Source organism: Amblyomma americanum, chromosome 7 (genome assembly GCF_052857255.1).
Source record: "Amblyomma americanum isolate KBUSLIRL-KWMA chromosome 7, ASM5285725v1, whole genome shotgun sequence".
NCBI lineage: Eukaryota > Metazoa > Arthropoda > Arachnida > Ixodida > Ixodidae > Amblyomma > Amblyomma americanum.
The window spans coordinates 24,679,984-24,704,967 of NC_135503.1; the positions used below are offsets into that span (position 1 = coordinate 24,679,984).

The 24,984-nt window shown below is 48.9% G+C and overlaps 2 protein-coding genes across 7 annotated transcripts in view; one reads left to right on the forward strand and one right to left on the reverse strand.

Moving 5' to 3' along the window:
• LOC144098704 (organic cation transporter protein-like) overlaps positions 1-4,101 on the forward strand; it is a 96,261-nt gene extending 92,160 nt beyond the window's left edge. For all 6 annotated transcript variants that reach the window (XM_077631530.1, XM_077631525.1, XM_077631527.1 and 3 more), the window contains exons 10-11: positions 1,245-1,384; positions 2,364-4,101. In XM_077631530.1, the coding sequence (XP_077487656.1) occupies positions 1,245-1,384; positions 2,364-2,547 (324 nt within the window). In that variant the 3' untranslated portion in view covers positions 2,548-4,101. The remainder of the gene's footprint in view (positions 1-1,244; positions 1,385-2,363) is intronic.
• Positions 4,102-4,504: 403 nt separating this feature from the next.
• LOC144098706 (vascular endothelial growth factor A-like) lies at positions 4,505-24,225 on the reverse strand. Its single transcript, XM_077631531.1, has 6 exons — positions 23,931-24,225; positions 17,790-17,838; positions 8,373-8,593; positions 6,131-6,253; positions 5,414-5,571; positions 4,505-4,600 (listed from the first exon to the last, which is right to left on the reverse strand). Exons 1-6 carry the CDS (start codon positions 24,060-24,062, stop codon positions 4,570-4,572), a joined length of 714 nt encoding a protein of 237 aa, XP_077487657.1. The 5' UTR covers positions 24,063-24,225; the 3' UTR covers positions 4,505-4,569.
• Positions 24,226-24,984: the final 759 nt, after the last annotated feature.

The following is a 24,984-nucleotide window of genomic DNA, read 5'->3' on the forward strand; positions in this document are numbered from 1 at the left end:
TGCTCCTTAACTTGAAGCTGTGGTGCTGTCCCTGTGAGAGAACAGAATCATGTCCCATTTTAAAGCACAGCTCTTAGGCACCTGTTCATTTGTCGAGCTGCGACCCTCGCCATTACCCCTCAGCGTAACTGAGCACACGAGCAGCACAGTGGAAGGTATAAGTACGGCAGTTGCAGAGAGGGCGCAAGGAGGAAAGCGGAGGAGGAAGACATGGCAGTAGCCAGAAGACGAGCTCTGCGGCAACGATCTGCTGAGAGATGGCGCCAGAGTGCACATGTCGTTTGGGGAGGCTGAACGGCGCCATACCACTGTGCGCTGCCCAAGTCGAAACCCAGCACCGCCTCCGTTCGGCACTGCGTGTTCCGTATGTCATGGCCTACTGTTCAAATACGACAGCAGCTGCACTCAAATATAGGATTACCGAGATGCATAAGCATCGGTCTATTTTTTTTAAGCACGTAATTGACAGGATATAGTGGTGGCCATCTGTTGCAGTTAATAGTGGCAATCATTACAGGGCCACCGCTTTGTTCATGTTTGAGGTGCCTTTAAAAATTTAGCATCAAACATGACCATGCTACAGGCACGTATCCAGTGGGGGGCACAGCCATTCTTTCAGCATGTACTGCCTCCCCACCCATCCTCTCCTTCTACCCCACAGGTGCAAGAAACTACATTCATGAGAGGAGATCCAGTTAACTGAGAGCACTGTTCGAACTAGTTTTTAAAAAATACACTGAAAATATGATGGACGAACAGAAATTACCATGCCGATTTGAATTCAATCAGCATTAAAACTTGTGCGTTTGAAAAAAAATTCATAGGTGATTGTACGATGTGATGCAACTAACCTGCCTTCAGTAGTATTGTTTGTACATTTTGCTTTTACGTTGATAGACTTCCTTGTCGCCGTTGCTTTTTCATTCCGCTGCTGCGCGGACTTCTGGTAGGTGGAAGCTTGTGAAGTGTGGAGGTGGATGGGGGCTTGCGGAGGGTGACCTTCTGAAGAATGGAGGCTCATAGGCACTGGAGATGAGTTTTTACTGGTGGGTGCCCAGAAGGCGCCCCAATCCACTCCAATCCACTAGAGACACGGGGGGTGGGAGGACAGAGGCTTCGCACGTGCACACGTGCAAGCACACACACATCACGGCTATCCGTCGGAATAGTATGCTGCCCATGCATTGTAGTAATATACCTGCAAGGTGGCCTTATGTTTCACAGCTGCTTCATATGATGTGCAGGGCCATGCAACACATCCAAGTGTGCCTTTTGGTGTGTATGGGGTCATCTGCATCACAAGTGGCCTTACTGTGCTCTTGCTGCCAGAGACTCGAGGGGCTCTGCTGCCAGACACTCTTGCCGAAGGGGAAGAGTTCCGAGGGTGAGTGAAACTAGCTTGGGTCAATGTGGCCAACATATGAAGGCGCAGTCCACCCCTCACTGGCCCAGACTGGCCCATGCCTCCTTTTGACTACGTATGTTACGTGTCTTCCATGATTTATACAGTAGGGTCCCATTAATTCAAACTTGCTTAGTTCAAACTACCAGCCTATTTGAACTGATGCTTTGCTCCCATTGACGTAAAGTGGATTAAAAAGTCTCGCATTAATTAGAACTTTGTGTAATTCAAGCAAATTTTCGGTAGCCTTCAAATTGAATTTTAAGAGTCTGCTGTATGGTGATCATGCTTCTACATAATGTTAAATTATCATTATCACAATATTTCAAGGTTGAACTCCCTTTTGCTATGAGTAGCTTTAGCCCTATAGCCAAGCTGTCTGTTATCCATTAATTGCCATTCTCTCTGCTGACATTCCTGGGTCGCATAATTACTGGGGATGCAGATGCATAGTGTCATGGTGTTCACTTAGGTGGCTTCAGGCACTACATGTTTGCTTTAAAGCTATATGATTCTGATAGCCTTATAATGTGTTATAAAGTTGACTAATGACATCATGGCACCAGTCAACAAATTCTTCATGATTTTTTTCTTTTTTTTTGGTGATAACTGCTGTGCCTGAATGACTATTACGTAGAGATATGACAGTAAACGATGCTCTATTTTCATGCTTGAAACTCAAGAAGGTAAGGCAAAAGTGTGTCACAAAATTTTATGAGCAACATATTCCTTTCTACCCCATCTTGGTTCCCTGGGAAAATGCAGTTGGGGATAACTAAACGAATCTTTAATTCCTAAAGAAGCAAATATAAACAAACTTTAGCATGTTGGTGTTGTAGTTTCTCTGCTCAAGCGAATGCATATTTACGGTTTTGAATGTGATAGCCTTGGCAGTTTATTCACCATAAAAGATAAAATCTCTGCCTGTACACTGCAATCATATCTGTGTGGATTTTTGCAGGCCATCATCTGCACTGCCAAAGAAGGCATCGAAAAAAGCAGGGAGCAAGAAAGAAAGGGAAGACCCTTCAAGGGGGCCAGACCCTTCAAGGGGAGCAGACTCTTCAAAGGGAGCAGACTCTTCAAAGGAAGCAGACCCTTCAAAGGGGACAGACCCTTCAAAAGAGGAAGCTTCAATAGCGTGACGAATATTGCGGGTGTTTCTATGATACTCATGAACGAGGCATATGTACTTCGGCTAGTCTTGCTATATTTTTGTATGTTTATACACGTATATTTGCTTACTCTTGGCTTACTAACACAACGAATGAATAAACTGTATAGGCATCATTTCTTAACTTAAACAGCACTGTGAAATGGTTATTTCCTTGCGCAAAAAAATTCAGAGCAGACCGTTGACCATCATTTCACCTCCAGTGCGTATGGCGTATGCCTACATTGGTACCTTTACCACCATGGCAGTGTTCAGAGCCCCGGAAATAACTGGAGGCGTCAAGTTTGTTAGCACTGTCTCCATAAATTGTGCAATGATAAGGACAATAATAGGACACAACTTTTAAAAACAGCAGCCTTTAACTGGGGTCCATCATTTGCGACATTCTGTACTACTCCTCTTAACCATCACATTGGTAAACACGCTCAGCTTTTTAATGTTTGACTATATCAAACAAGTCAGAGGCATCATAATTATTGAGCTTATAATTTCCGTTGATGGCTAGCTTCTTGTTGAGGCAACAAAAATGCTTCAACAGCAGACTACTTTTTATCTCGGAGGAATTTAGTGTGGTGGCACTGCAGACTTGAACGGTATCGGTTGATTGGAATGTATGTAAAGGTGATTTCTAGGCAGAAATGAAAAGGTACACTTGCTTTGCATCGGACCAAGAATTATCTTTATTTGTACATCGAACTAAAAAAAGCATGAAGAGGACGTTTCCAGAGGAAAATTCTGAGAAAAATTTTGCTGCGGATTTGCTCAGCTAATCTAGGTTATACAAAGCGAAAGCTGGCAGCGTTCATTGTGTTCACTGGCGTTGGCAAAGGAAACGAAGGGTGCATGACTGGCTCCCTGGGTCAGTGGATGCCTCAATCGCACTCTGAGGTATGTGGCGGTGGTGAGAGAGAGATGTGGGCTGCATGCATTAGCGCTGACAACGTTGAGGCAGAAAGGGGGCACTGCAGCAATAGGCCACAGCGTCCATTGGGTGACCAACCTCATGCGATCAGCCATTAATTTAACTGCCACCTGCCAGGGTGGCAGAGTGTGCGCGCTGCCTATCCAGTGTGCGGAACGAATGCGTCTTCTCGCCCAATACACCATATCTTAGCTTTCGCTCTCTAACCAGGTTCAGCAGAAGTAAACCGCAGCAAATTTTTTTATCCAGCTGAGGATCGGCTAGATCATATGGTTAGGCATTAGCCACTCGACGGCTTTGGAGCCCCAGCTCAGCGAAGACTCAGCTGAGCAGCGCAGCGAAGTCACATGATGCGTTGCTATGGCAGCGGCGCCACGCCACATGGCGTCGCGTGGTTGTGACATCATGTTTCTCGGAGCCGAGTTTGCTCGCACTTGCTAGGCCTAAAGCTTTGACTTTAAAAGAAAACAGTACTCCTCTGGCTCTCTCATGCTAGGGTAGGAATTGCTGACTGCATGTTTTATAAAGTGTTCCCTTTACTGTTTGTAGTCGGCATATGTATCAAATGCCAATAGCTGTATTAAAGTTGCCAGTACTGCAGAATTCATGCTGCCTTTTGCACTGCAGCTTATTATGGCTGTATATTCATACCTCTGCATACCTGGGCTTGGAATTCCATCATGCATACTTTTCTGTGGGATTCCAATTTCAGCTGGATTTTGGGATTCAGAAGTTGAAATGCTGTTTGGATTATGTCTTAGTATTGGGAAGTAATTCTGCTATAGCTCACAAGCTTGCATGATCCAGTCAACTGAATTTTTTCAGCAACATATGTGTGCAACTGCAATCTGTCCTCTAGCTCAATGGATTGGAAACTCTTGCAACAGGTGGCACACGTGGCATCATTAAGGCCTTGTGCATATATTGCTTTAGATTTTGCTACTTTCTCTGAGGGTAATGGACTCAAATCAATATTGTCAGGAGAGTTAAAACAGTAGTAAGCCCATACATTGTACTTATTGTATTTACCAAAAATATTTACTACAAGATGACCCTTGACATAGCAGTGAGCTAGGAACGGTGCTCTTCCATTGGCACACACCTGAAATGGACAGGAAAACTGTTTTCATTGTTATGCCTATGTGAAGTTTCTATAGTTTAAGCTGCATTTATCTGCTGTGTGGTAAAAATGCATGCTGGTGAAGATTTATCCTCTGACCCTAGTACTGCGAGTACATACTAACAGCTTGATATAGTAACCACAGCATTGATTTGGCTGAAACTTCTCTGGGTTACTGGGAAAAGTTAAATTTTGATTCACAGAAGTGAGCATCCGTTTTGTTTCTTGCTTTCTGGAGCAAATTCGAATTTCAAAACTTAATAAATGCACTGTATTGAAAGTAAGAGCAAAATTATACGCATAGGTTTCAGACACCTGCAAGTCTGAGCAGACTGGCACAGCACCCGGTTTGGCATTTGCAATTTGCTTAGACTGATGTCTATCGGGAAGGTCTTCAGGGGTGCACAGTATCTTAGGAGTGTTTTCTTGGGTTTTCCCGGTTTAGAGGAACCTAACTTTTAACTGTGGTGGTAGCTTTGTCATGTGATATATCCGGGGTAAACAAAGGTTAATGAAGTCAATGTGTATAAAGCGAGGTGCCAAACTTCAATAATATAGAACGGCTGTAGTATACAGAAAATCTCCCTTTTTTTTTTCCATAAAATACGAACTATGCAGAACAAGTGGCCGATATATTTGACAGACACATGGAAATTGCAGCACTAACGTGCTTGTTGCCTGGTCTTGCAGTATATCATGCTAACCTGTGCTCATTACTCATTCATGCTGTTACCGCTTGTCTCGTTTGTACGCTCTGCAATACATTTGCATGCAGTTGTGCCCTGCTCATAATACCTGCACTCCTTTTTGCTGAAGTGGAAACCCGTGGAGCACTCGCCTTCCAGGCACGTGCACTGGCATGTCGCGGAATCCCACCTCCGGTCCGGTCCGTTGCAGAGGTGCATCTCTGCCAGGTCTGGACAGTGGCACGCGCAGATAGACTCCACAAACACCTGCACAGCGCAACGTATGCAGGCATGCCAGGACAAGATGAACTGTAATCATACGAGCTCATGACTCCAGCTGTAGCTGCATACAACTGGTTAGAGAATTATAATCTATTCGTGCAAAGAGACAAGAACGGAGCAAGACAGTACACGACGTGTGCATCACCCATTGTCTTGCTTTTCCCATTCTTTGTTTGCTTTACGGTAACCAACCAGTCCAAGCCCGTACGTAACTTACTGAGATCCATTCGTTTCTCCGGAGCAAAACGCAGCACCCACTAGACTCCATTTGTTCAATAGTACTGCCTGTGTTTCCACACACCCCCGCGCATGTGAGAGAAGTGTTTTTCTTGCTGGCAGTTCAGAAACTGTTAGACAAGTAAAAACGTGAAAGTATAGAAGGTTTTGTTTCACGGGCTATTCAGACATTGCCAGTATTTATTTTTCATAAACGGACAGACATTATTTGGTATACATTAAGGATTTTGTTGTTTCTCTCCTTCGCTGTTGTCGTTCCTGTGTCACTGTAGGTGTAGGCATGCACAAGCTAGAGAGCGGTAATCACCTGTTGCGAAGTGCAGTGCGACTTGTCAAGTTCGCACATGCAGGTGCACTTTTCGTGCCTCTCCAGGTGCTCTTCAGCGCACTGGGCTTGGGGCTTGCCCGATGTCACATTCACTCTCACCACCTGCAAAAAATAGTGCTGCAAATGTCGTCATTAAAAACGAACAACCGCTCTGCCCGCTGTGATAGCTCAGTGGTTTGGGCGTTCGGCTGCAGAGCCCAAGGGTGCAGGATCCGATACTGACCTCGGGGACCACATTTCCTCAAAGGCGAAACTCAGAAGCTTGTGTGCAATATGTCAATTAGTGCACGTTAAGGAACACCAGGAAATGGGGGGGGGAGTTAGCAGAGTAGAGCACTGAACGGGCCCCATTCTTAGGCCCGCTACATTATCATTCTATACACAATAAACGTTGCAGTATATCTGTAGATTCCTAATCAGTCATTTTTTTGTCCCAAGATGCCTTAATATTAAAACGTCTTCGAAGCTGTAGCAATTCGCGGGTTGAATTCATGGCCGCGTCGCTATGGAGACGAGATTATGTGTTAAAATACTCGAAGTCGCCTAAAGCAATATGCTCTTCCCAGGTGGCATGTTTTTGGAGATGAAGGCATGCCCAATCAAAAGACTATCTTCGAACAGATGGCTGCCCGTCGAGCAATCAAATGCAGGTCCTTCTCCAGCAGTTCTTGTGAGACTTCAAATGTCCAATCGTGAGCGACAGCACAAAACCGAGCTGATGGGGAGCGTCTTCTGCACTATAAACATGAATAAGCCTACATGGGAGTAGAGAAGGAGTTAGCTGTTCTCTAGCATACTCCCTTTTCAGAGCAGTGTACGCTGCCAAAGTTTAAGAATAGATTTCAATCACTAAATATACGTAACGCTTACTCTTAGCAACGGAGGTATATTCCCATTGCAAAGCATAGTAATTTGATGCAGTTAGCAATGGGCCGAGACTTTTAATTGCGGCACCAGTGTTCTTAAGGTTAGCAAATAGAGGCGGCCGGAACCTCTGTTAAAATATTCGTAACTACTAGAACTTCGCATGCTTTGAGGGGGGAATTTGTTCCCGTTGCCAACCGTGAGTAGTCGATATTTATATTGATGAAAAATGCGCTCGAGTACAGTTTCCTTCCTTTTTGCTCATTTCACGTTTAGAGTGCGGTAGATGCGAGGGAGTACATCGACCGCGGCGGCCAGGTTTCGATGGAGGCGCCCGTGGGCTATGCGATATCGGTGCACAAAGATCGACAGGGGCTCGAAATTTTTCCGGAGACCTTCACTACAGCACCTCTTTCTCTCTTCTTTCACTCCCTCTATCCTTTCCCATACAGCGCGGTTAGGGTGTCCACCGAGATATGCGAGACAGTTACTGGATCATTACCGTTCCTCAAAAACCAATTTTCTAGTTCCCGGGTTCGAACCCGACCGCGGGGGCTGCGTTTTTATGGAGGAAAAACGCTAAGGCGCCCGTGTGCTGTGCGATGTCAGTGCACGTTAAAGATCCCCAGGTGGTCGAAATTATTCCGGAGCCCTCCACTACGGCACCTTCATTTCCTCTTTCACTCCCTCCTTTATCTCTTCCCTTGCGGCGCGGTTCAGGTGTCCAACGATAAATGAGACAGGTACTGCGCCATTTCCTTTCCCCAAAAAACAATTATTATTATAGCAGAGGGGTGCCCTCGCGCCGGATGTCTTTCTTGTTGAGGTGGTTGTGTGCGAGGCACCTCCAGAACTGAGTGTTGATGGGTACTGGAGGTCAGACATTGACTAGAAGACCAAGTGTGCAAGAGAGTCAAGTGTAAAGAAAAGGTGGGCAATAAAGGTGGATGTGGGGAATTATTATGCACATTTCCGTCGGATCGGCGCACCGATCCTCCTCCGATCGCGAGGTCCGTGTGTCTAGCAGTGAAAGCGACTCCAACATGTAAACGACAACAAAGGAACATATGGCGCAAGTTCCTGGCTGTCACGTGCTATCGGGGACAACAGTCTCTACAGGACGCACGTTTGGCGATCTTCGCCCTTAAGCACTGCGTGAACGAACAATCGACTAATTTAATTCTCTAGCACATATGAGTGAATCGCGTCAAACTCACGTTCACAAGTGTGGTCTCCAGGCGGCTGCTAATTAAGCTATCGGCTTCGTTTAAGGCGCATGCGGTCCAGAGACTTTTGTCCTCCGACTGTACACGCTATATACCAACCAGCTCAGCAACACAACCCTCTGTTCCAATACCTGCACTGCAATGACGCGTGCGGCCACGGGCCGGCAGGAACGCCCTCGCTGGTGGCAGGAGCCTTCGCAGCGCTCAATCTCCACCAGCCGCGGTAAACGCAGGACCTCCGGCGGCCCGGGCGGAAGCTGTACGAGACGCTTGCGCGGTCGACACGTGGTGCGCTTGTCCGCTTTCAGCACGTCCGGCGCAGAACACTCGGGCCCGTCCGCTGCTGGCGCGGCTGCATAGAAGGCGGCAAAAGGAGATGCGCTTTTTGAATCGCCATATAGAATTCAAAGAGCCCGCTTACAGAAAGAAATGAGCTTGGGCAGGGATAGCAGGGAGTGGTGGCGGTGAAAAGCATTTATTTAGCTATATTTACAGAGAGGTGCTCGGGGAGGTGCCCCTAGTGGGTCTCGCCCCTTACAATACAAGGCGGAGTCCCACATTCCGGGACCCCGTTGGTCCTGACCGCTGCGCAGGTCCGTAGAACCAGGGCCTGTTGGGCCGATAGTTCCTGGCAGCCGAGCAGAGCCGCCTCCCAGACCTCTCGTGTAGGGGAAGGGGTGATGGGGGAAGAGAATGGTTTTGCCTGCATGCCCAAACCATGTGAAAGGTGTCGGCCACCTCCCACAGAATGAGCAGCGGCCGTCAAAAGAAGAATCAAAGTGCTTGAGAACCGCCGGGCATAGCAGGGTTTTTGTAAAGAGCCTAAGGAGATTTCGCTCGCCAGCTTTACCCATTCCCTTCATAGGAACCGGGTAGCGCCGGTGTTCGGCACGATAGTGCTCGGTAATATCTTTAAAAGAAAGAAAAGTTGTGATCTGGGGGTTAAGGTCCTCCCAAGGAATGCCTGCTGCCAGGTAAGTGAGTGCGCGGGCTGCCTCATGGGCGGCTTCGTTACCTGGCATGCCTTGGTGGTCGGGGACCCATTTGATTGAGCGATGAGTTGGATTGCAGTCGCCAGTACTGTGGCAAAGAATTTGGTGAGCAAGTGGAGTTATCCAACCGAACTCAATGTTACGACAGCTAGGCTCCGCGAGAGTATGAGTATGAATAGAGTCGGGATGGGAGGCTGCGAGGGCGATCGCTACCTCCGCATGAGTTGAGCTGGGCGCTCTGAACGAGAGGCCATCTATTACCTGTTTTCCCTCGTGTATGACTGCAGCCGTGTACCATGTCCGCCTGGAGTGGTAGGGGACTGCAATGTCGACGTAGAAGACGTGTTTCCTTGAGCTATAGTGGCGGTGCAGGACATCCGCCCGCGCCTGGCGCCGGCCATTGTGGTTGTTCATCTTAGTCGGAAGAGGTCGAACGTAGAGGGCGCGTCTCCAGAGTTCGGGCACTCGAACCCGTTCCATCTTATGGTGGTCATGTTTGATGTGTAACCGGTCCAAGAGGCTGCATCCGGACACCGTCTGGGCGAGGCGCGTGTATTGGAGTAGTCGCGCGAGTAGTCGCGCGTTGGAAGTGGAGATCGGGAGGTCGAGGGCACTCTTGAAAGTTTTGCGGAGTACAACCTCCAAGCAATCTTCGTAATGTTTCCGTAAGCGGAGGTAAGGAGTCGGGTACAGTACTCGGCTAGTTACGAAGGCATGCGCGAGCCGCACCGCATCCTTACTTTGCAACCCTCCTCGCTTGCTGGAAACGCGGCGGATCATTCGGCCCACCTGGTCGCCGTCGAGTTTGGCAAGGGTTGTGTCTGCCTTGCGATGCTGATTAATGAAGAGACCGAGTATTCGGAGCTCCTGCGCTTCACGGATGGGGCCGCTAGCGAGAGAGAGCTGAACGGAAATTTCGCATTTCGGAGAATGTCGAATATGCACAAATTCAGACTTGGACGGGGAGCACTGGAGGCCGCAATACGTAGCATAGTGGTCTACTGTGCTCGCCGCTGCTTGCAGGCATTCCTCCATCTCTCCTATGTTTTCCGTAGTAGCCCAGATAGTGATGTCATCTGCGTACAGTGCATGCTGAACACCGCCGACACCCGGCAGCTGTGCCGGGAGGTGCATCATGGCAATATTAAAGATAGTCGGGGGCGGCAGAAAAGTTTGCGGGGATAGGGTGGCCGCTGCTGGCACAGGGATATGAGAGGAGTTTCTCCTGAGGTGAGCGTAGAAATGAAGGCGCAGTAACTCACTTCTCAGTGGAGACCTGAACTGCGCCGTGAAGGAAGGGATGAAGGAGGGTGAGAAAGGTGCCGTAGTGGAAGGTTCCGGAATAATTTCCGCCACGTGGGCATCTTTTAACGTGCACTGACATCACATAGTACACAGGTTCATTTGCGTTTCGACTGCATCGAAACGCGGCCGCTGCAGCCGGGTTCACATCCGGGTACTCCGGCTCAGTAGTCGAGTGCTCCAACCACTGAGCCACCGCGGCGGGTTTTTGCTTCCACAGCTTGACCCCGTCACTACGTAAGGCGTTTGCGGTAGCCTGTTCCTGTAATAGGATATAGCGCTACTACGGGCAGGAGCTTCGATACCTCGATGTGTGAATGCACTCGGGAGCTCTCTAGCCCAGCTCCAACACCGGACACTGGGGCCTCAGTTATTTTCAGGAAGAGATCTGTTTACACCCGGACACCACCCTGTGAAACGAAGTATGCAATGCCTGTCACGAAACTTGAGCCAGGACCTAAGAATAGATGGTTCTTCGGAGGTGCGTGAAACAAACGACATAGTGTTTGCGGTGTCTGCCGTTGTGTGGCGCTGCACCTAAGGTTATTTCTAATTTTTGCTAATTAGTTAATTATCTAAATATAATCGCATAATCGTCCGCAATTTGAAATGTTCATTTTCGGCTCAAGCGCGTTTCGTTAAGTTATAGATCGTGTTCAGAAATGGTGTTCGAAATAATAGGAATATTTAGGCCCTATCGATTAGTGGGATAGGGGAATAGCGGGTGCCAGTGTCCCTGATTCCGGAGCCCTTACTATGGTCCCTGTTTCTCTCTTCTTTTACTCGTTCTCTTCATCTCTTCCCTCACGGCGCGGATGTATCCATCAATATTCTACCTGCCTACGTCACGGATGACGTTTCGAAGGAGGGGCGAAGAGCGTTGCTTGAAGTGGTTGGCCAAACATTCCAATGTTGGCGGCGTGGTGCAGTGGATTTCGTCTCGTGTAGCTGTGTTTTCCAGTGAGAAAGTACTTATATCCGCACTCCTCTGCATGCATGGTTGTCAGCGGTGTCCGTCTGTGTGAAGCATTTGAATAGCAAGTGTGACTGCATGGATCACTAGGTCAGTGGAACAACGCAGTCGCGTTGTGAGTAGGCGGTGGCGTCCACCTACAGATTGCAGCAGTTATATGCGCCTTTCGTTTTCTCAAAACCCAGCTAAATGTTTAGATCCGTTGATGTCGAGGAAAGTAAAGGCCCATAACTGGCTCCCTTGGTTAGTGCAGGGACTCCTCAATCGTGCTTTGAGATACGAGGCGTGCCCACCTGCAAAAAAAAAAATGCTATATATAATCATCATAATCATTAGCCTGACTTCCCTCACTGCAGGGCAAAGGCCTCTCCCATGTCTCTTCAATTAACCCTGTCATTTGCCAGCTGCGGCCACCATATCTCCGCAAACTCCTTAATCTCAGCCGTCCACCTAACCTCCTGCCACCCCCTGCTACGCTAGCCTTCTCTTGGAATCCACTCCGTTGCCCTTAAGGAGCAGCGGTTGTCTTAACTGCCTTCGCATTACAAGCCCTCCCCAAGCCCATTTCTTCCTCTCGGTTTCGACTAGAATGTCATTAACCCGCGTTTCTTCCCTCACCCACTCTGCCCGCTTCCGGTCTCTTAACGTACACATCATTTTTCTTTCCATAACTCACTGCATTGCCCTTAAAGAGTTCATGAAAAAGGTGTTTGATGTTGGTTATAAAATGCTCGCATTATGTAGAGTACAGGCCAACGAGCGTTCATGCCGCGTACAAGACCTCAATAGCGACCCGATAATTTACAATACAATTTTTAGAACTGCCCGCTTCCGCGCCTAGCGCCGACCTGCGGTGCTGCGCTTTCGCCCGAATCCGCGCTCGTTACGTCAGCATCCGCGCTCGTTACGTCATGTGGCGCTCGTTACGTCAGCAGCGGACTGCTAGCATTGGTTCGCAGGCGGCGGAGGGGGCGAGTGCGAGTGATAATAATAATAATAATAATAATAATAATAATAATAATTGGTTTTTGAGGAAAGGAAATGGCGCAGTATCTGTCTCATATATCTTTGGACACCTGAACCGCGCCGTAAGGGAAGGGATAAAGGAGGGACTGAAAGAAGAAAGGAAGAATAGGTGCCGTAGTGGAGGGCTCCGGAATAATTTCGACCACCTGGGGATCTTTAACGTGCACTGACATCGCACAGCACACGGGCGCCTTAGCGTTTTTCCTCCATAAAAACGCAGCCGCCGCGGTCGGGTTCGAGTGAGGAGCGCCGGCATTTCAGCGCGCAAACAATGACGAGAGGAGATGGAAAGGCGCGAAGAAGCGGAAATTCAAATTTTGACTACAGATAACAGCTTCTACGAAGCGCACCTAAAGAATTATTGCTGGAGGTTATTTGTGAAGCGGCGTCCTTTAGCATCCCAGGCACGTCGCATCGTTTATGAGACTGCCTTTCACAGCCCCTTTTTTTTTCTTTATTGCCTGGCTTTGGCTCATAACATTTAACCAAAAAAACACTCAACAAAAACACACAAAACGCTATGTACATACGGCACTGTCGTGGTCAGCCAGCATGAGTCTGGCATCCACGTTTCTGTCCCATAGCTGGGTACCGGTAAGATATGGCTAACAAAGAATGTACTTGCGCAAAGAACACAGGACGCAACAAAGTAATACATACGACAGGTACACTGCGCAACTTCCAACTAGTTTATTAAGAGCAGGCAACTTGAATATATACCCGTGTTGGCCAACAGAAAGATTACAAAACCAACAGAAAGATAAGCCACGTGCGCAGTTACACATACGCAGTTATACTGTCGTATGTGTTACTTTGTTGTGTCCTGGGTTCTTTGCGTAAGTACATTCTTTGTTAGAAATAAACCAACTCGCCCAGACAAGAGTGTTAATTCAAGATATAGCTGTTGTAGACTTTTCTTTTGAGGGATATTGTGAGAGAAAAATCGGCCTGTCGAGCACGGCTCCTGAGCGTGCGCTGCTGCCTTCGCTCACGAGCGCCCGCGTGCACTTCGCAGGACTAATTGATTGAAGCCCTTTATTTTAAGTAGGCTGGCTCAGTGGCCTAGTTATGGGAGAGGAAGCTGGGAGGGAGGTCACATGCGGCGGTCGATGCCGGTAGTGCGCACAAAGGGACACAAGACTAGGATCGTGGGCGAATGTCCGGACCCCGTAGAGTATCTGTTACGGGTCCAATTGGACTTATTTTTGGAAATGTGGCGGAGAGTTTGAAGGATGCTTCACTCCCGCCATCGGTTGGCCCGGTATTGCACTGCCTCCGGGATCGGCCTTGTCTTTAGCGCGTCTTTACTATCCTGTCTTTCTATCCCATCTTTCAACTCTCCTACTGTCTGCACGTGGTAGCGACTGTGGCTCGGCTTGAGCCAGTGAGCAGGCCTGTGCACTTTCCTTTTCTTTCTTCCTGGCAACAACAGACAGACAGACAAGACTAGGATCAAGTCTTCGGCGCCAGCAGAATTCCGGTGCATAATCTAATCTTGTCAGCTGATATCCGGAGTAGTTGGACTCCACATTCGCTTTTGTGAAGGGCGTTTACAATGCACTAAACGAGCATTTCGCAATGCAGTAACCTGCGCCGAAGTCTGAAATAAACCCCTTGCCAGCATCCTTCCACAGCGAGATCTTATATGCTTGTGAAGCGGTTGGTAGGATTTCAGTACCTGAGCACTGTACTGGCAAGGCTTATTTTAAATAGGTACACGAAACGTATCCTAAGTGCATGTTTTGCCGGACACGTACAATCATTTATCTAGGTACGAATCGATTGCTAGTGGGTCCGGGTGGTCCGGGCGCTTGGGCCTTATCTAAATATAGTTAATGAAAAATTCCATGTATAAAGTACACGCCATCGGACATAATAATAATAATTGGTTTTTGGGGAAAGGAAATGGCGCAGTATCTGTCTCATATATCGTTGGACACCTGAACCGCGCCGTAAGGGAAGGAATAAAGGAGGGAGTGAAAGAAGAAAGGAACAAATAGGTCCGTAGTGGAGGGCTCCGGAATAATTTCGACCACCTGGGGATCTTTAACGTGCACTGACATCGCACAGCACACGGGCGCCTTAGCGTTTTGCCTCCATAAAAACGCAGCCGCCGCGGTCGGGTTCGAACCCGGGAACTCCGGATCAGTAGCCGAGCGCCCTAACCACTGAGCCACCGCGGCGGGAGCCATCGGACAGCTCCGTGACGATCCGCACAGTAGGGTACGCCGGACCACGGCCGGTCTCGAGGAAGACGCGCGCGCTCTTTCAGAAGAAAAGCGCGCGCTCCTCTCGAGACCGGCCGTGGCCGGACCAGAAAGGCTACTTTTGCCAACCAAGCCTGTTTTCTTTCGCCACGTCCCCTTGCTGACATGCTCCCCTGACAACACACTGTTTACAAACAGGGAGGCGTCTATCTGTGAGACGTTTTCTGCATCTTTTCTTTCCTCGAAATCATTTTTTTTTCTCTGCCACGGTGAGCTACGGTGAGTTGGCACGCTTCGTTCGCTCGAATCATGTGGTTTTCAAACCTGAAATGCTTTTGTAGCGAGAGCTACACTGGGCTACCAGTCGAGCATTTCGCGGTGCATGGGAGAGGACAGTTGTGCGCATGCGCCGTTACCATGGCAACCGGAGAGGAGCAGCAGGTGCGGCGTGCGCTTCGTCGTCGCCGCGGCCGCGCGCCCGCTCCACCGTCGGAATCGCAAGTGACGTCACGCGGATTCGCAGTTGTGCGCATGCACCGATACCATGGTAACCGGAGAGACCCCACAGGTGCGCCGCGCGCTTCGTCGCCGCCTCGCCGCACGCCGCTCTGTCACCCGAACCACGCATCGCGTGCGCAGCATTGCGTATAAAAGGCGGAGATGTAATGGGCGGCTGTATCACAACGTTTGACATGGATGCACAGAAGGAGAGTCCAGCCGCTGCTAAACGGCGGTGTAGACAAGAGGAGATTAACTCTTCCGATCCTGAGGTTGTCGCCTGGCACTTGGCTACTCAACAAAGAGCGAATGAGCGTCAGAAGTCGGAAAGAGCAGCGGAGACGCCCGAACAGAGAGAGGAACGGCTTGCCAAACGGAGATGCCAGACTGCAGAGCGTAATAGACGGCGCATAGCCGCTGATATGGAGCCCAATGTCTCTCATTGCTAAACATACAGTGGCCACAACACGCTCAGCCAGGTAAGTACCTCTCGCTACGTATATCCTGGCATAGCCGAGCTAAGCCACTCGCAATTTTTTTAGCTCCCGTTGTCGGCGCGCCGTAGGTGACATTGGCGCCAGGGCAAAGGGAGCACGGAGGCGAACCTAAACGAACTTTGGCGAGACCTTCAGTTCACCCCTTAGTGCCTCCTTCCTTTATCCCTTCCCTTACGGCGCGGTTCAGGTGTCCAACGATATATGAGACAGATACTGCGCCATTTCCATTCCGCCAAAAACCAATTATTATTATTATTATTATTAGTGCCTACGTGCTGCGCTGCCGCCAGAGCAGCGCATGCGTCAACAGCAGCGTCTTCATCGCCCCGTGGTGGGCAAAGCCAGCGCGCGGAGCGAAGGAGCTTACGGTATGCCCTGCAGCCCGAGATGTGCATACGCAGTCGCGGTAGGATTTGATACGCTAATGATACACAAAGCGGCAGGGCCGCGTGTTTCCGTCATTACGTAATGCGAGCGAACCCTATAGCACAGGTACCATGGCGCCATCCATCAGCACGCAGTCAGCTCTAATTTGTTCTTCGACGTGGTGGTCGGCGGAGGTGGTTATAATTACTACGGCGACCGGCCGAGCCGAAAGTAGCAGCGTTGTGTGTACCACGCGCTCTCATCATCCCCTCTTCGGCACGTGGGTCGCGCTGATCGCCATACATAAAAAAGCGGCAAAGAAAGTCGGGCGCACTGGCGCTTGTGACGATTTTTTTTTCTGCATAAAAAAAACAAGCTCCAAAGCTAAGGAAAGAAAAGTGGCTGATGAGGGAGGGGACACTCCGCAAGGTTGTAAGGTCGTGACCTTTCACCTTACTACCTGTAAGGTCACGACCTTACAGGTCGACCCTCAACTCTCTCTCTATGATCAAATAAATGTTTTCATCACCACCACCTCCTCCGCAAGACTCGTGTGCGGCGGGAGTTTTAGAATACGGGTTCGCCTTTCTTGCAGTGCATTTCATGCTTGCATCTACTCTCGACGGCGAATAGTCTGTGAATTTTTGCCAAAGTGGAAGCTCGGGCGAGTTGGTGGCGGTTCACTTGCCACATAGCGCAGGGAGAAAAACTGCGTCCGTGTCTGTTCAGCGCTATGTGGCAATGTGATTTTTTTCTTTTTTTTTCATATATCGCGGGCTTTCTTTAAATGCCAGAAAAAAGGAACACACCGGAGGTACGTTGCTACAAAAGCTAATTCGGGTCACACTACAACACTATGTCTTTCGTTTCGCGTATACCGCCGGTATAGCAGCTTTTTAGTCTTTGACTCAAGTTATGTGAAACGCCCTGTAGACTACGCCTGTAACGGCAGTTGACGCTAGATGTTTCGAATAGTACATATGAATTAAAATCATAGCCGTTCACAGAAGGGCGGAGGCAAAAGTGGCAGCGCCTTCCCCCAATTGGCATGAGAGAAGGGGTGCAATGACCCCTATTGTCCCTCTACCTGGAAGTACTACCATGGATGTCGCAACCCCCACCCCCCGGCCCCCGTCTCCTTTGTAGAGACCTGTTACTATGATTACGATGCAAGGAACTTGAGTTGTAGTTCAGCATGTTCAGTGTTCAGCGCTGCATTTCTTACAGCGACACCGTTTAGCTGATGTGTTATTTCTATGGCAAGAGATGGCAGCTAATCGAAGATAGAAAAGCAACTGGGTAAGACGTGACATGTCCTCACATTTCATCTTTACGATTAAAAGAGCCGAAGAAAAGGCTGGTGTTGTGTGCATGAGGTCCCAAGAGCAACACTGAAAAGGAATGACGCATTCAGGAAACACCTCGTGCACTCTGCCAGCGAAATGTGAGCGAAAACGGGACCTGTATACGGTTGGATTCAAAGGTGATCGACGCAGAGGTATATCAGTCAAAGGTCATGACAATACGCGAACTGCACTGCAGCTTGGCTGTTATACGAGCATGCGCAAGCTCTGCAAAGACTGCAGCACGGGTCCCTGGCTAGAATTCAGCCACAGTTATGCCTGAAGAAAGCCTCCCCCCTACTTGAGAGAAGAAACGTGATCTCTTGATCCGGAGAGTTACGCACCGAAACCATCTTCGAAGTCGTACCAGGCCGGGCCGGAAGTGGGTCTCGCCTGCGTGTCACAATCAAAGAACGCACTGTGATGCAGGAAAGTAGGTGATAACTGATGTTGACAGTTTGATCGCTCCATACTCTCACATGTCCGCTGATGTTCGCCCTTAGTCGCCCTGCACGGATTCACGGAATACTTCATAAATAGGGTTCCGTGTTTTTCGGTGTATACCCATAAACCTCGAAAAATAACCCCCGAGGCGGTTTTCTCTGAAACGGTGAAAACCGAGAAACCCTGAATTTGAGCTGTCCTAAAAGAACGCCAGCATCACGTGAAGAAATCTACCTTACTTTCTTTCTCGCTGACCCGGAACACAGCAGAGTCGTTCCTTTCTGTCGAATCCATATACTCCTTGCTTCGTTCCCTTCTCATATCTTTTCCAGCACGACGGTTTTCAAGTATTTAGGCCAGACATAGGTTTCCTGGAGCATGGATAAAGGATAGCATTGGAAAACTTTTAATGTCCAACAGAAAGAGTGTAGCCGGAGAGCTACCGGCCTAGACAACAGCCGAAAGGTCTTGACTCTCGGCGGCGGCTCCGGCCAGTCGGACGAGTTGTAGCTGAGTCGTCGGGTCGGAGCTCACTAGTAAGATCTCCCATTGGTCTTTAGTCTTTATACCTCGTCCCTCCCGGGGGGCATGAGGACATTCTCGTAGTGTGTGGTCCAAGGTAGCCCTAAGTTCGCAGTTAGCGCATTTGTCTGAAAATTGCCCTGGGTACATAAGACTCCAGAGGGCCGGGTTTGGAAAGGTATAAGTTTGTAACCGGCGTCAGTTGGTGGCTTGGTATCTTGTCAAGGATCTATCCGCTGGATGAAGTCCAGCTCTTTGCAAACGATAGTGTTGTGTAATTTCTCTGTATGCCACCATGCGATCCCTGTCCGTGAAGACCAACTCGCTCCGGAAGGAAAAGCCTCGGGCGAATTCGTGGGCAGTCTCATAAGCAGGCAGGGATCCAGGTGCTGGTGTCCAGATTAGTGTAATTTTCCGGTTTATGACATGACGGCTTATAATTATATTCGTTAGAGGGGAGACCCGGCCCCTGCTGAAATTTAGTATGACAACTTTGGAGTCACTGATGATGTACCTCGCCTTTGTGCCTACACAAGGCAGTGCTACTCTCTTAGAAAAAAAGGTAGTGAAAAGGTAGTAACGGCTGCTGTTACAACCTTTTTTAACAGTTGCTATTTTTGTACTACCTTCTTAAGACCTCGATGAAAACGGAGGGAGTAAACAGGTGGTAAGTACGGCTGTTACTACCTTTTTTTTACGGTTACTACCTTTGTACTACCTCATTACCAATGCGGCTGCTACTCGTAAATGCGGCTGCTACTTCTATGACGCCACCATGAACGAAAGTCGGCGAAATGCATACAGTTGGAGGTACATGTCGACGGTTCGAATGCCTGTGGAGAGCTGGCCTCCAACCTGACTAAGAGGCGTATTGGTATATTCATTGAGAAGTCGTATGACACCACCAGCAGTGGTGTATAATAAACGGTTACGTCAAAACTTCGATACGAAAATCTGGATAAACTGCCGCCACATGCACGTGCGCCAGTGGTGCGCTTATTTATGGGCTTATTTTTGGAAATGTGACGGAGAGTTCGAAGGATGCTTCACTCCCGCCACCGGTTGGCCCGGTATTGCACTACCTCCGGGATCGGCCTTGTCTTTAGCGCGTCTTTACTATCCTGTCTTTCTATCCACTCTCTAAACTCTCCTTCTATCTGCACGTGGTAGCGATTGTGGCTCGGCTTGAGCCAGTGGGCAGGCCTGTGCACTTTCTTTTTCTTTCTTCCTGTCAACAAACAAACAAACAAACAAACAAACAAACACATCTGTGGCGCCCACCTACGCGTTAGCTATGGGCCAGTTCGAGTGTCATTTTTTGCATTGATTTTCGTTTTGTCGAAGCCATATATAGAGGTCTGCTTCTAACTCTGAAGTCATATGTTTGCAAAGCAAAGTGTTTCAGAGATGAGGCAGTGCCTGCGTCTTACCCAGCATTCAGATTAGAGGTTGATTTCACTGCTATCTAGAGGTAGACGTCGCTAATGGTACTTCCTGTCTCTGCCTTCGAATGTATTAAATGAAATTATAGTATAGTCTCTGTTACTGCCTTCAGAGCTAGTAAATGCTACCAAGGGTAGTTCCTGTTACTACCTTCAAAGGTAGTAAATGTTACTAATGGTAGTCCCTGTAACTATCATCGAATGTAGTAATTGATATTAAACGTAGTTGCTGTTACTACTTTCTCAGGTCGTAAATGCTACTAACGGTAGTAGAAGACACTACCCCAAGGGTAGTAACTGTTACTAAAGGTAGGTCCTGTTGCTACCTCTCAGAGGTAGTAGCCGTTACTACCTTGCAGTTACTACCTAGGTAGTAACATATGTGACAAGCAGTGACTACCCTGAAAGTTAGTAACTACAACTACCTCTTTTGTAGAGTGTATGACAGCTTCCTCTGGAGTCTCTGCGTTACCCGAGAGTATGGCGGCAATTATTTTGAGGAGTTGTTTATTATTATTGACGACCGCGAGGGCCATCGTGTTCTAACCATACTCACGGCATCCACGTAGACCATGTCCTCGCCTTTGTTGGAGCGGAAGCGTTTCTTGAGCGATTCTGCCCGTTGGGCCCGGCGCACTGAGTGATGAATAGGATGCATATTCCAGGGTAGTGGGGGTACAATTATATTGTCCTGAATTTCTCCGAGCATGCCAACTTAGGCGGTTGTTCTGTTATCTCGATTCAGATGGAGTTTGTCTAGAATGGCCCTGCCGGTTGTGGTTCCGGCTAAGCGTTCGATTTGGGACGTTCTTAATGCTTCCGTAATTTCTTCCAGGGAATTGTGCATGTCTATAGCTCTAGGAGACGGTGAGTGGATGTATGGATGTTCAATCCTAGAGCTTGCTTCGTGCACCGCTGGTTAATTCCATCTATATTTTCCTTTTCTGCAACTTTAAGATCGAGGAAGAAAAGAGAACACGAGGTACAAGCTCCCCACGCAAAGCTCTCTATTTCCATTTCAGCAGAGCGAACAGTCGCCCTTCGGCGTTCCCTTCTTTTCTCCGGCATCCGGAAGGCCAGCCCCGTTACATCTTGTGACCGCTCCAGAACAGACGAGAGTCGAGCGCTCGTCAGCATGGGCAGAAAACGGAAAACCATGGAGGTCTATTCCGTCCTTTATCCCTTCCATTGCGGCGCGGTTCAGGTGTCCGCCGAGATGCGAGACAGAAACTGCGCCATTTCCTTTCCTCGAAAACCAATTTCAGTTTCATGGACGACTATGTCCAAGGTTTTGATTATTGATGCGAAAGCATTATATGGCTCTTGCATCCGCAGGAATGTCTGCAGGAAGTGTTCGCAGATCGTGGTACCAAAAGTCACATGATGTTTTACGTCATAAAATAATTGTGATAATGGTATAAAGTAAGAGAGGGTATGGTATGTCGTAACCAGAGCTAAAAACACCGAATGTAACGAAGCGTCGTAGTATATCATAATAATAATAATAATAATAATAATAATAATAATAATAATAATAATAATAATAATAATAATTGGTTTTGGGGGAAAGGAAATGGCGCAGTATCTGTCTCATATATCGTTGGACACCTGAACCGCGCCGTAAGGGAAGGGATAAGGGAGGGAGTGAAAGAAGAAAGGAAGAAAGGGGTGCCGTAGTGGAGGGCTGCGGAATATTTTTGCCCGCGGCTGCGTTTTTATGGAGGAAAAACGCTAAGGCGCCCGTGTGCTGTGCGATGTCAGTGCACGTTAAAGATACCCAGGTGGTCGAAATTATTCCGCAGCCCTCCACTACGGCACCTCTTTCTTCCTTTCTTCTTTCACTCCCTCCCTTATCCCTTCATATCATATCATAACCAAAAATCGGATATGACGAACAAGACCGGATATAACGAAGTGTCGTAGTATGTGTGGGGACCTCCCCTGCAGTCCCCTTTGTAGGCTTTTCTGCGATGCACCCTGCAGAGACAGCATCGCCAAAGGGGGGGGGGGGGGGCGCATGGTCACTGTAACAAACAAGGGAGGGCGACACAGACTGCGCGCGCGGGACGTAGCTTACAGCATTGTTCTCTTCGGCTGGGATCGTCGGCGCGAGCGGACGTGTCGCTGGTGGCTCCGCTCTTCGCCAGCGGGGCGAGGAGGCGGCGGGGAGACTTGCTCCCGTATCTCGTGCCGTCCGGCCTCGGAGTATCCCTTGCCCTAGCGTGGGCGAACATTCGCTCGTAACCTTGCTGGTGAGTCGGATGACCTCGATTCTTTGGCATGTTTTGTTGCTAGCTGGCGTTATTGTTGCTGTAGCAATAAATGCCTGTTTGTGTCAGCCAACGTGTCGTTCCTTTGTTCCCTCAGAGCAAGGCCCGCCGTGGTCGGCGTGCGCTCGTGGCGTACACGACCACGGGGTGGGGTCCTGGCGGTTTTGAACTGTATCAACCGCGGCTAAATGGGGGAAAACGTATTTATCCCACCGATTAAAACCCCAAAGATGTAACTGGAATTGCCGATGTGGTGTAGTATGTCGTAACTAAAAGTGCCGGCGTGGTGTAGTATATCGTAACCAGAATTGCTGAAGCGGTGTAGTATGTCATAACCGGAATTGCCGAAATGGTGCAGTTTGTACTGTAACAATTCGAAGACTGTCGATACACAGCAGTAGTCCCAAAAAGAAGACAGAAGAGAGGGAAGCAGTCTCAGAAAAGAAGCAAATAGTCACAAAAGAGAAACAAGTAGTCACAGAAAAGGAGCAAATAGTCGCAGAAAAGAAGCAAGAAAGTAGTCGCACTATGGAAATAAGTAGTCGAACGCAGCAGCAGCAGCAAAGGCAATGCTCTCGCATTTCCCCACAGAATCAGTCTTCAATGCCCTTGTAATTTTTTCTGAGTCGTCTGATCGAGATGTAAAATCTGCTCGACATCTGCAACTGAAAAAGCCACGGGCAGAGCCAGATGTACACGATTCTTGTCAAATATCCGCCATTTGCTACCTCTCATGGCTGCGGAACGAGTACATTAAAATCCGAAAAAAAATGGCGAGAAAGTAGGTTTTCTAAAGGATAATATTTTTCACATGTTTGTAGTACATTCCACCGTTCCTGTTCAAAACAGCGAAGTCCAACGCCATCTAGGAATGAAAAAAAATGCGCGACCAGAAAACGACTGAGAATGTCGAGATGAAACCGAAGTTTACGTGCCGCTAGCTCCGTTTATGCTCGTCGTATCGCGGCTGTTTCGGTGTCGTTTGAAAGCTCTCTTCAAAAATCTACCATGTTTTGATTGCTCGGGCACCGCGAACGACTGCGCGCATTCTTTCGCGCCTCTGAGGTAGCGTGATTTAGCTGTCCACCAACCAAGGGAGCCAATTATGAGCCTTTCCTTTCGTGATTCTCTTAGAGGCTTCACGCAAAGAGGCGGGTTTTGCGGGGCAGGAGGCTAATAGTGCTTTCGCACTAAAAAAAAAGAATACTCTCGACTCGAATATAAATGTAGAATCCTGGGAGACCTTATGAACAAGTTGCAAAATCCGGGAATTTGGCACCTCATTGCGCGCACTGTAAATGCTCCTCAATGCTAAAAAACACCAAGGTAATAGGTCGGGCTAGAAACAGACGGGAACGCGAAATTATCGAAGCTCTCGCTATGCATGTTGCTCCAGATATAAGCAATGCGTCAACTCTCCTTCGGTGATGTTAGGGAGAACTGAATTACACTGCCTCAAGAGTAGTAATCTTCGGCTGCTGTAAACGCACGTGTTGATCGTTTCCTTCATATCACTCTTGTCAGCGCGGTGTGCTCTTCCCTCTTCTTCGTATGATATGATCTTGATATGTGTATACAGTCACGTTTCTTCAGAGAATAAACAGTTGTTAGAAGCGCTTCGTCCGGTGTGTTCGTCCCTTTCCTCATTTTGCTAGCGCTCACCAATACCGTCATAAACTGGCTTCTCAAAGTAAAGGGCACGCTTCCAAAGAACTTGGCAGCTAAGGATGAGGGAGCCAGGGCAGCCTTAGCTATCCCGTCCATTTACAGGGCACCGCCAAAGACCGTCGAAATGTTTTGCTCTCACCTTATGGAAGCCGCTGGGCGCGAGCTGCCTGAGAATCTCTCGGTAGAGTTCCTTGCGCGAGAGGAGCAATTCAGCTCCGGCGAAGGCAGTCGTCAGCGCATACACGACCAACGCCATCCGTGCTGCGGGCATGCTGTACTGACGCCACGCTGCCGCGGAGGCGCGTCGTATACTGCCCGGTTACCGGACGTCGACGTCGTCGCTCTGGGCCCCCAAGGTCGTCGTGCACCGGAAGGCAGACAGAGGCGGCCCGGGCGCAGGACGCGCGACCGCAAGCGGACGATATGTTGCCGTGCTTCCCGGCCGATTGCACTCTCGTCTTAAGCGACAACTCCATGCATACTTCCTCGCGTATGTGCAGAGCGCCTACGCGCCCAGCGCCGCGCCGCGACGGGCATCGAAAAGGGGCCCAATGGACATCAATACTCCTGTGGACGTCTTGCGGTCGTTCAGGACGTCCGCAGGACATCCAAGGGACATCCAGTGCCCATTGGCGGCATGCACCTCCGTGCTCCTGTCCTGGTGCTGGCTCGTCCCCCCTCTCGAGCCGACGGAAAGAATTTCAAGGCGTGAAGAAAAGCGGTTTGGGGGGCGCTGAAAGGACAACTTAAAGGGAAAGCTGAAGCACTTTTCGAAAAAAATTAGTTTCCTTTATATGGCCGGGTCCGTCGTGACGTCATCCACGGGGATCTCCGGCCAGCACCGACGGTATACCGACGGCTTTGCTGCATAGCGCGTTGCTTCGGCTGGCTTGAGAACTACGTTTTGGAAACTATGGATAATTCAAGCAGTGTTGAACAGTTTGGACTCTCACCGTATACATGTTCGAGCCATCGATCAGCAGCTTCAGAAAACGACGGAGCCGACGACGCCGCGGAGTGCGCCGGCAGTGAAAGTCAAGTCGCTACATTTTCACGTGCTGGAAATCTTGGCTGATATGTATGTTTTGCGTAGGTGCATGCGCAAGTGGCAGTAAAAAAGAAAAGTAAATCGCGTAGAAACGTTGTTGTCAACTCGCTGCTGCATAAAAGCCGGACAACCAACTTTTTGTAAC

Bases quoted from the DNA above. Each gene is read 5' to 3' on its own strand.
- LOC144098706 (XM_077631531.1), bottom strand. From the start codon at position 24,062: ATGCCCGCAGCACGGATGGCGTTGGTCGTGTATGCGCTGACGACTGCC. The intron at 17,839-23,930 runs GTGAGAGCAAAA...TGTGACACGCAG, and splicing joins CGCCCAGCGGCTTCCATAAG to GCGAGACCCACTTCCGGCCC. The intron at 4,601-5,413 runs GTATTATGAGCA...TGTCCATTTCAG, and splicing joins TTCAGCAAAAAGGAGTGCAG to GTGTGTGCCAATGGAAGAGC.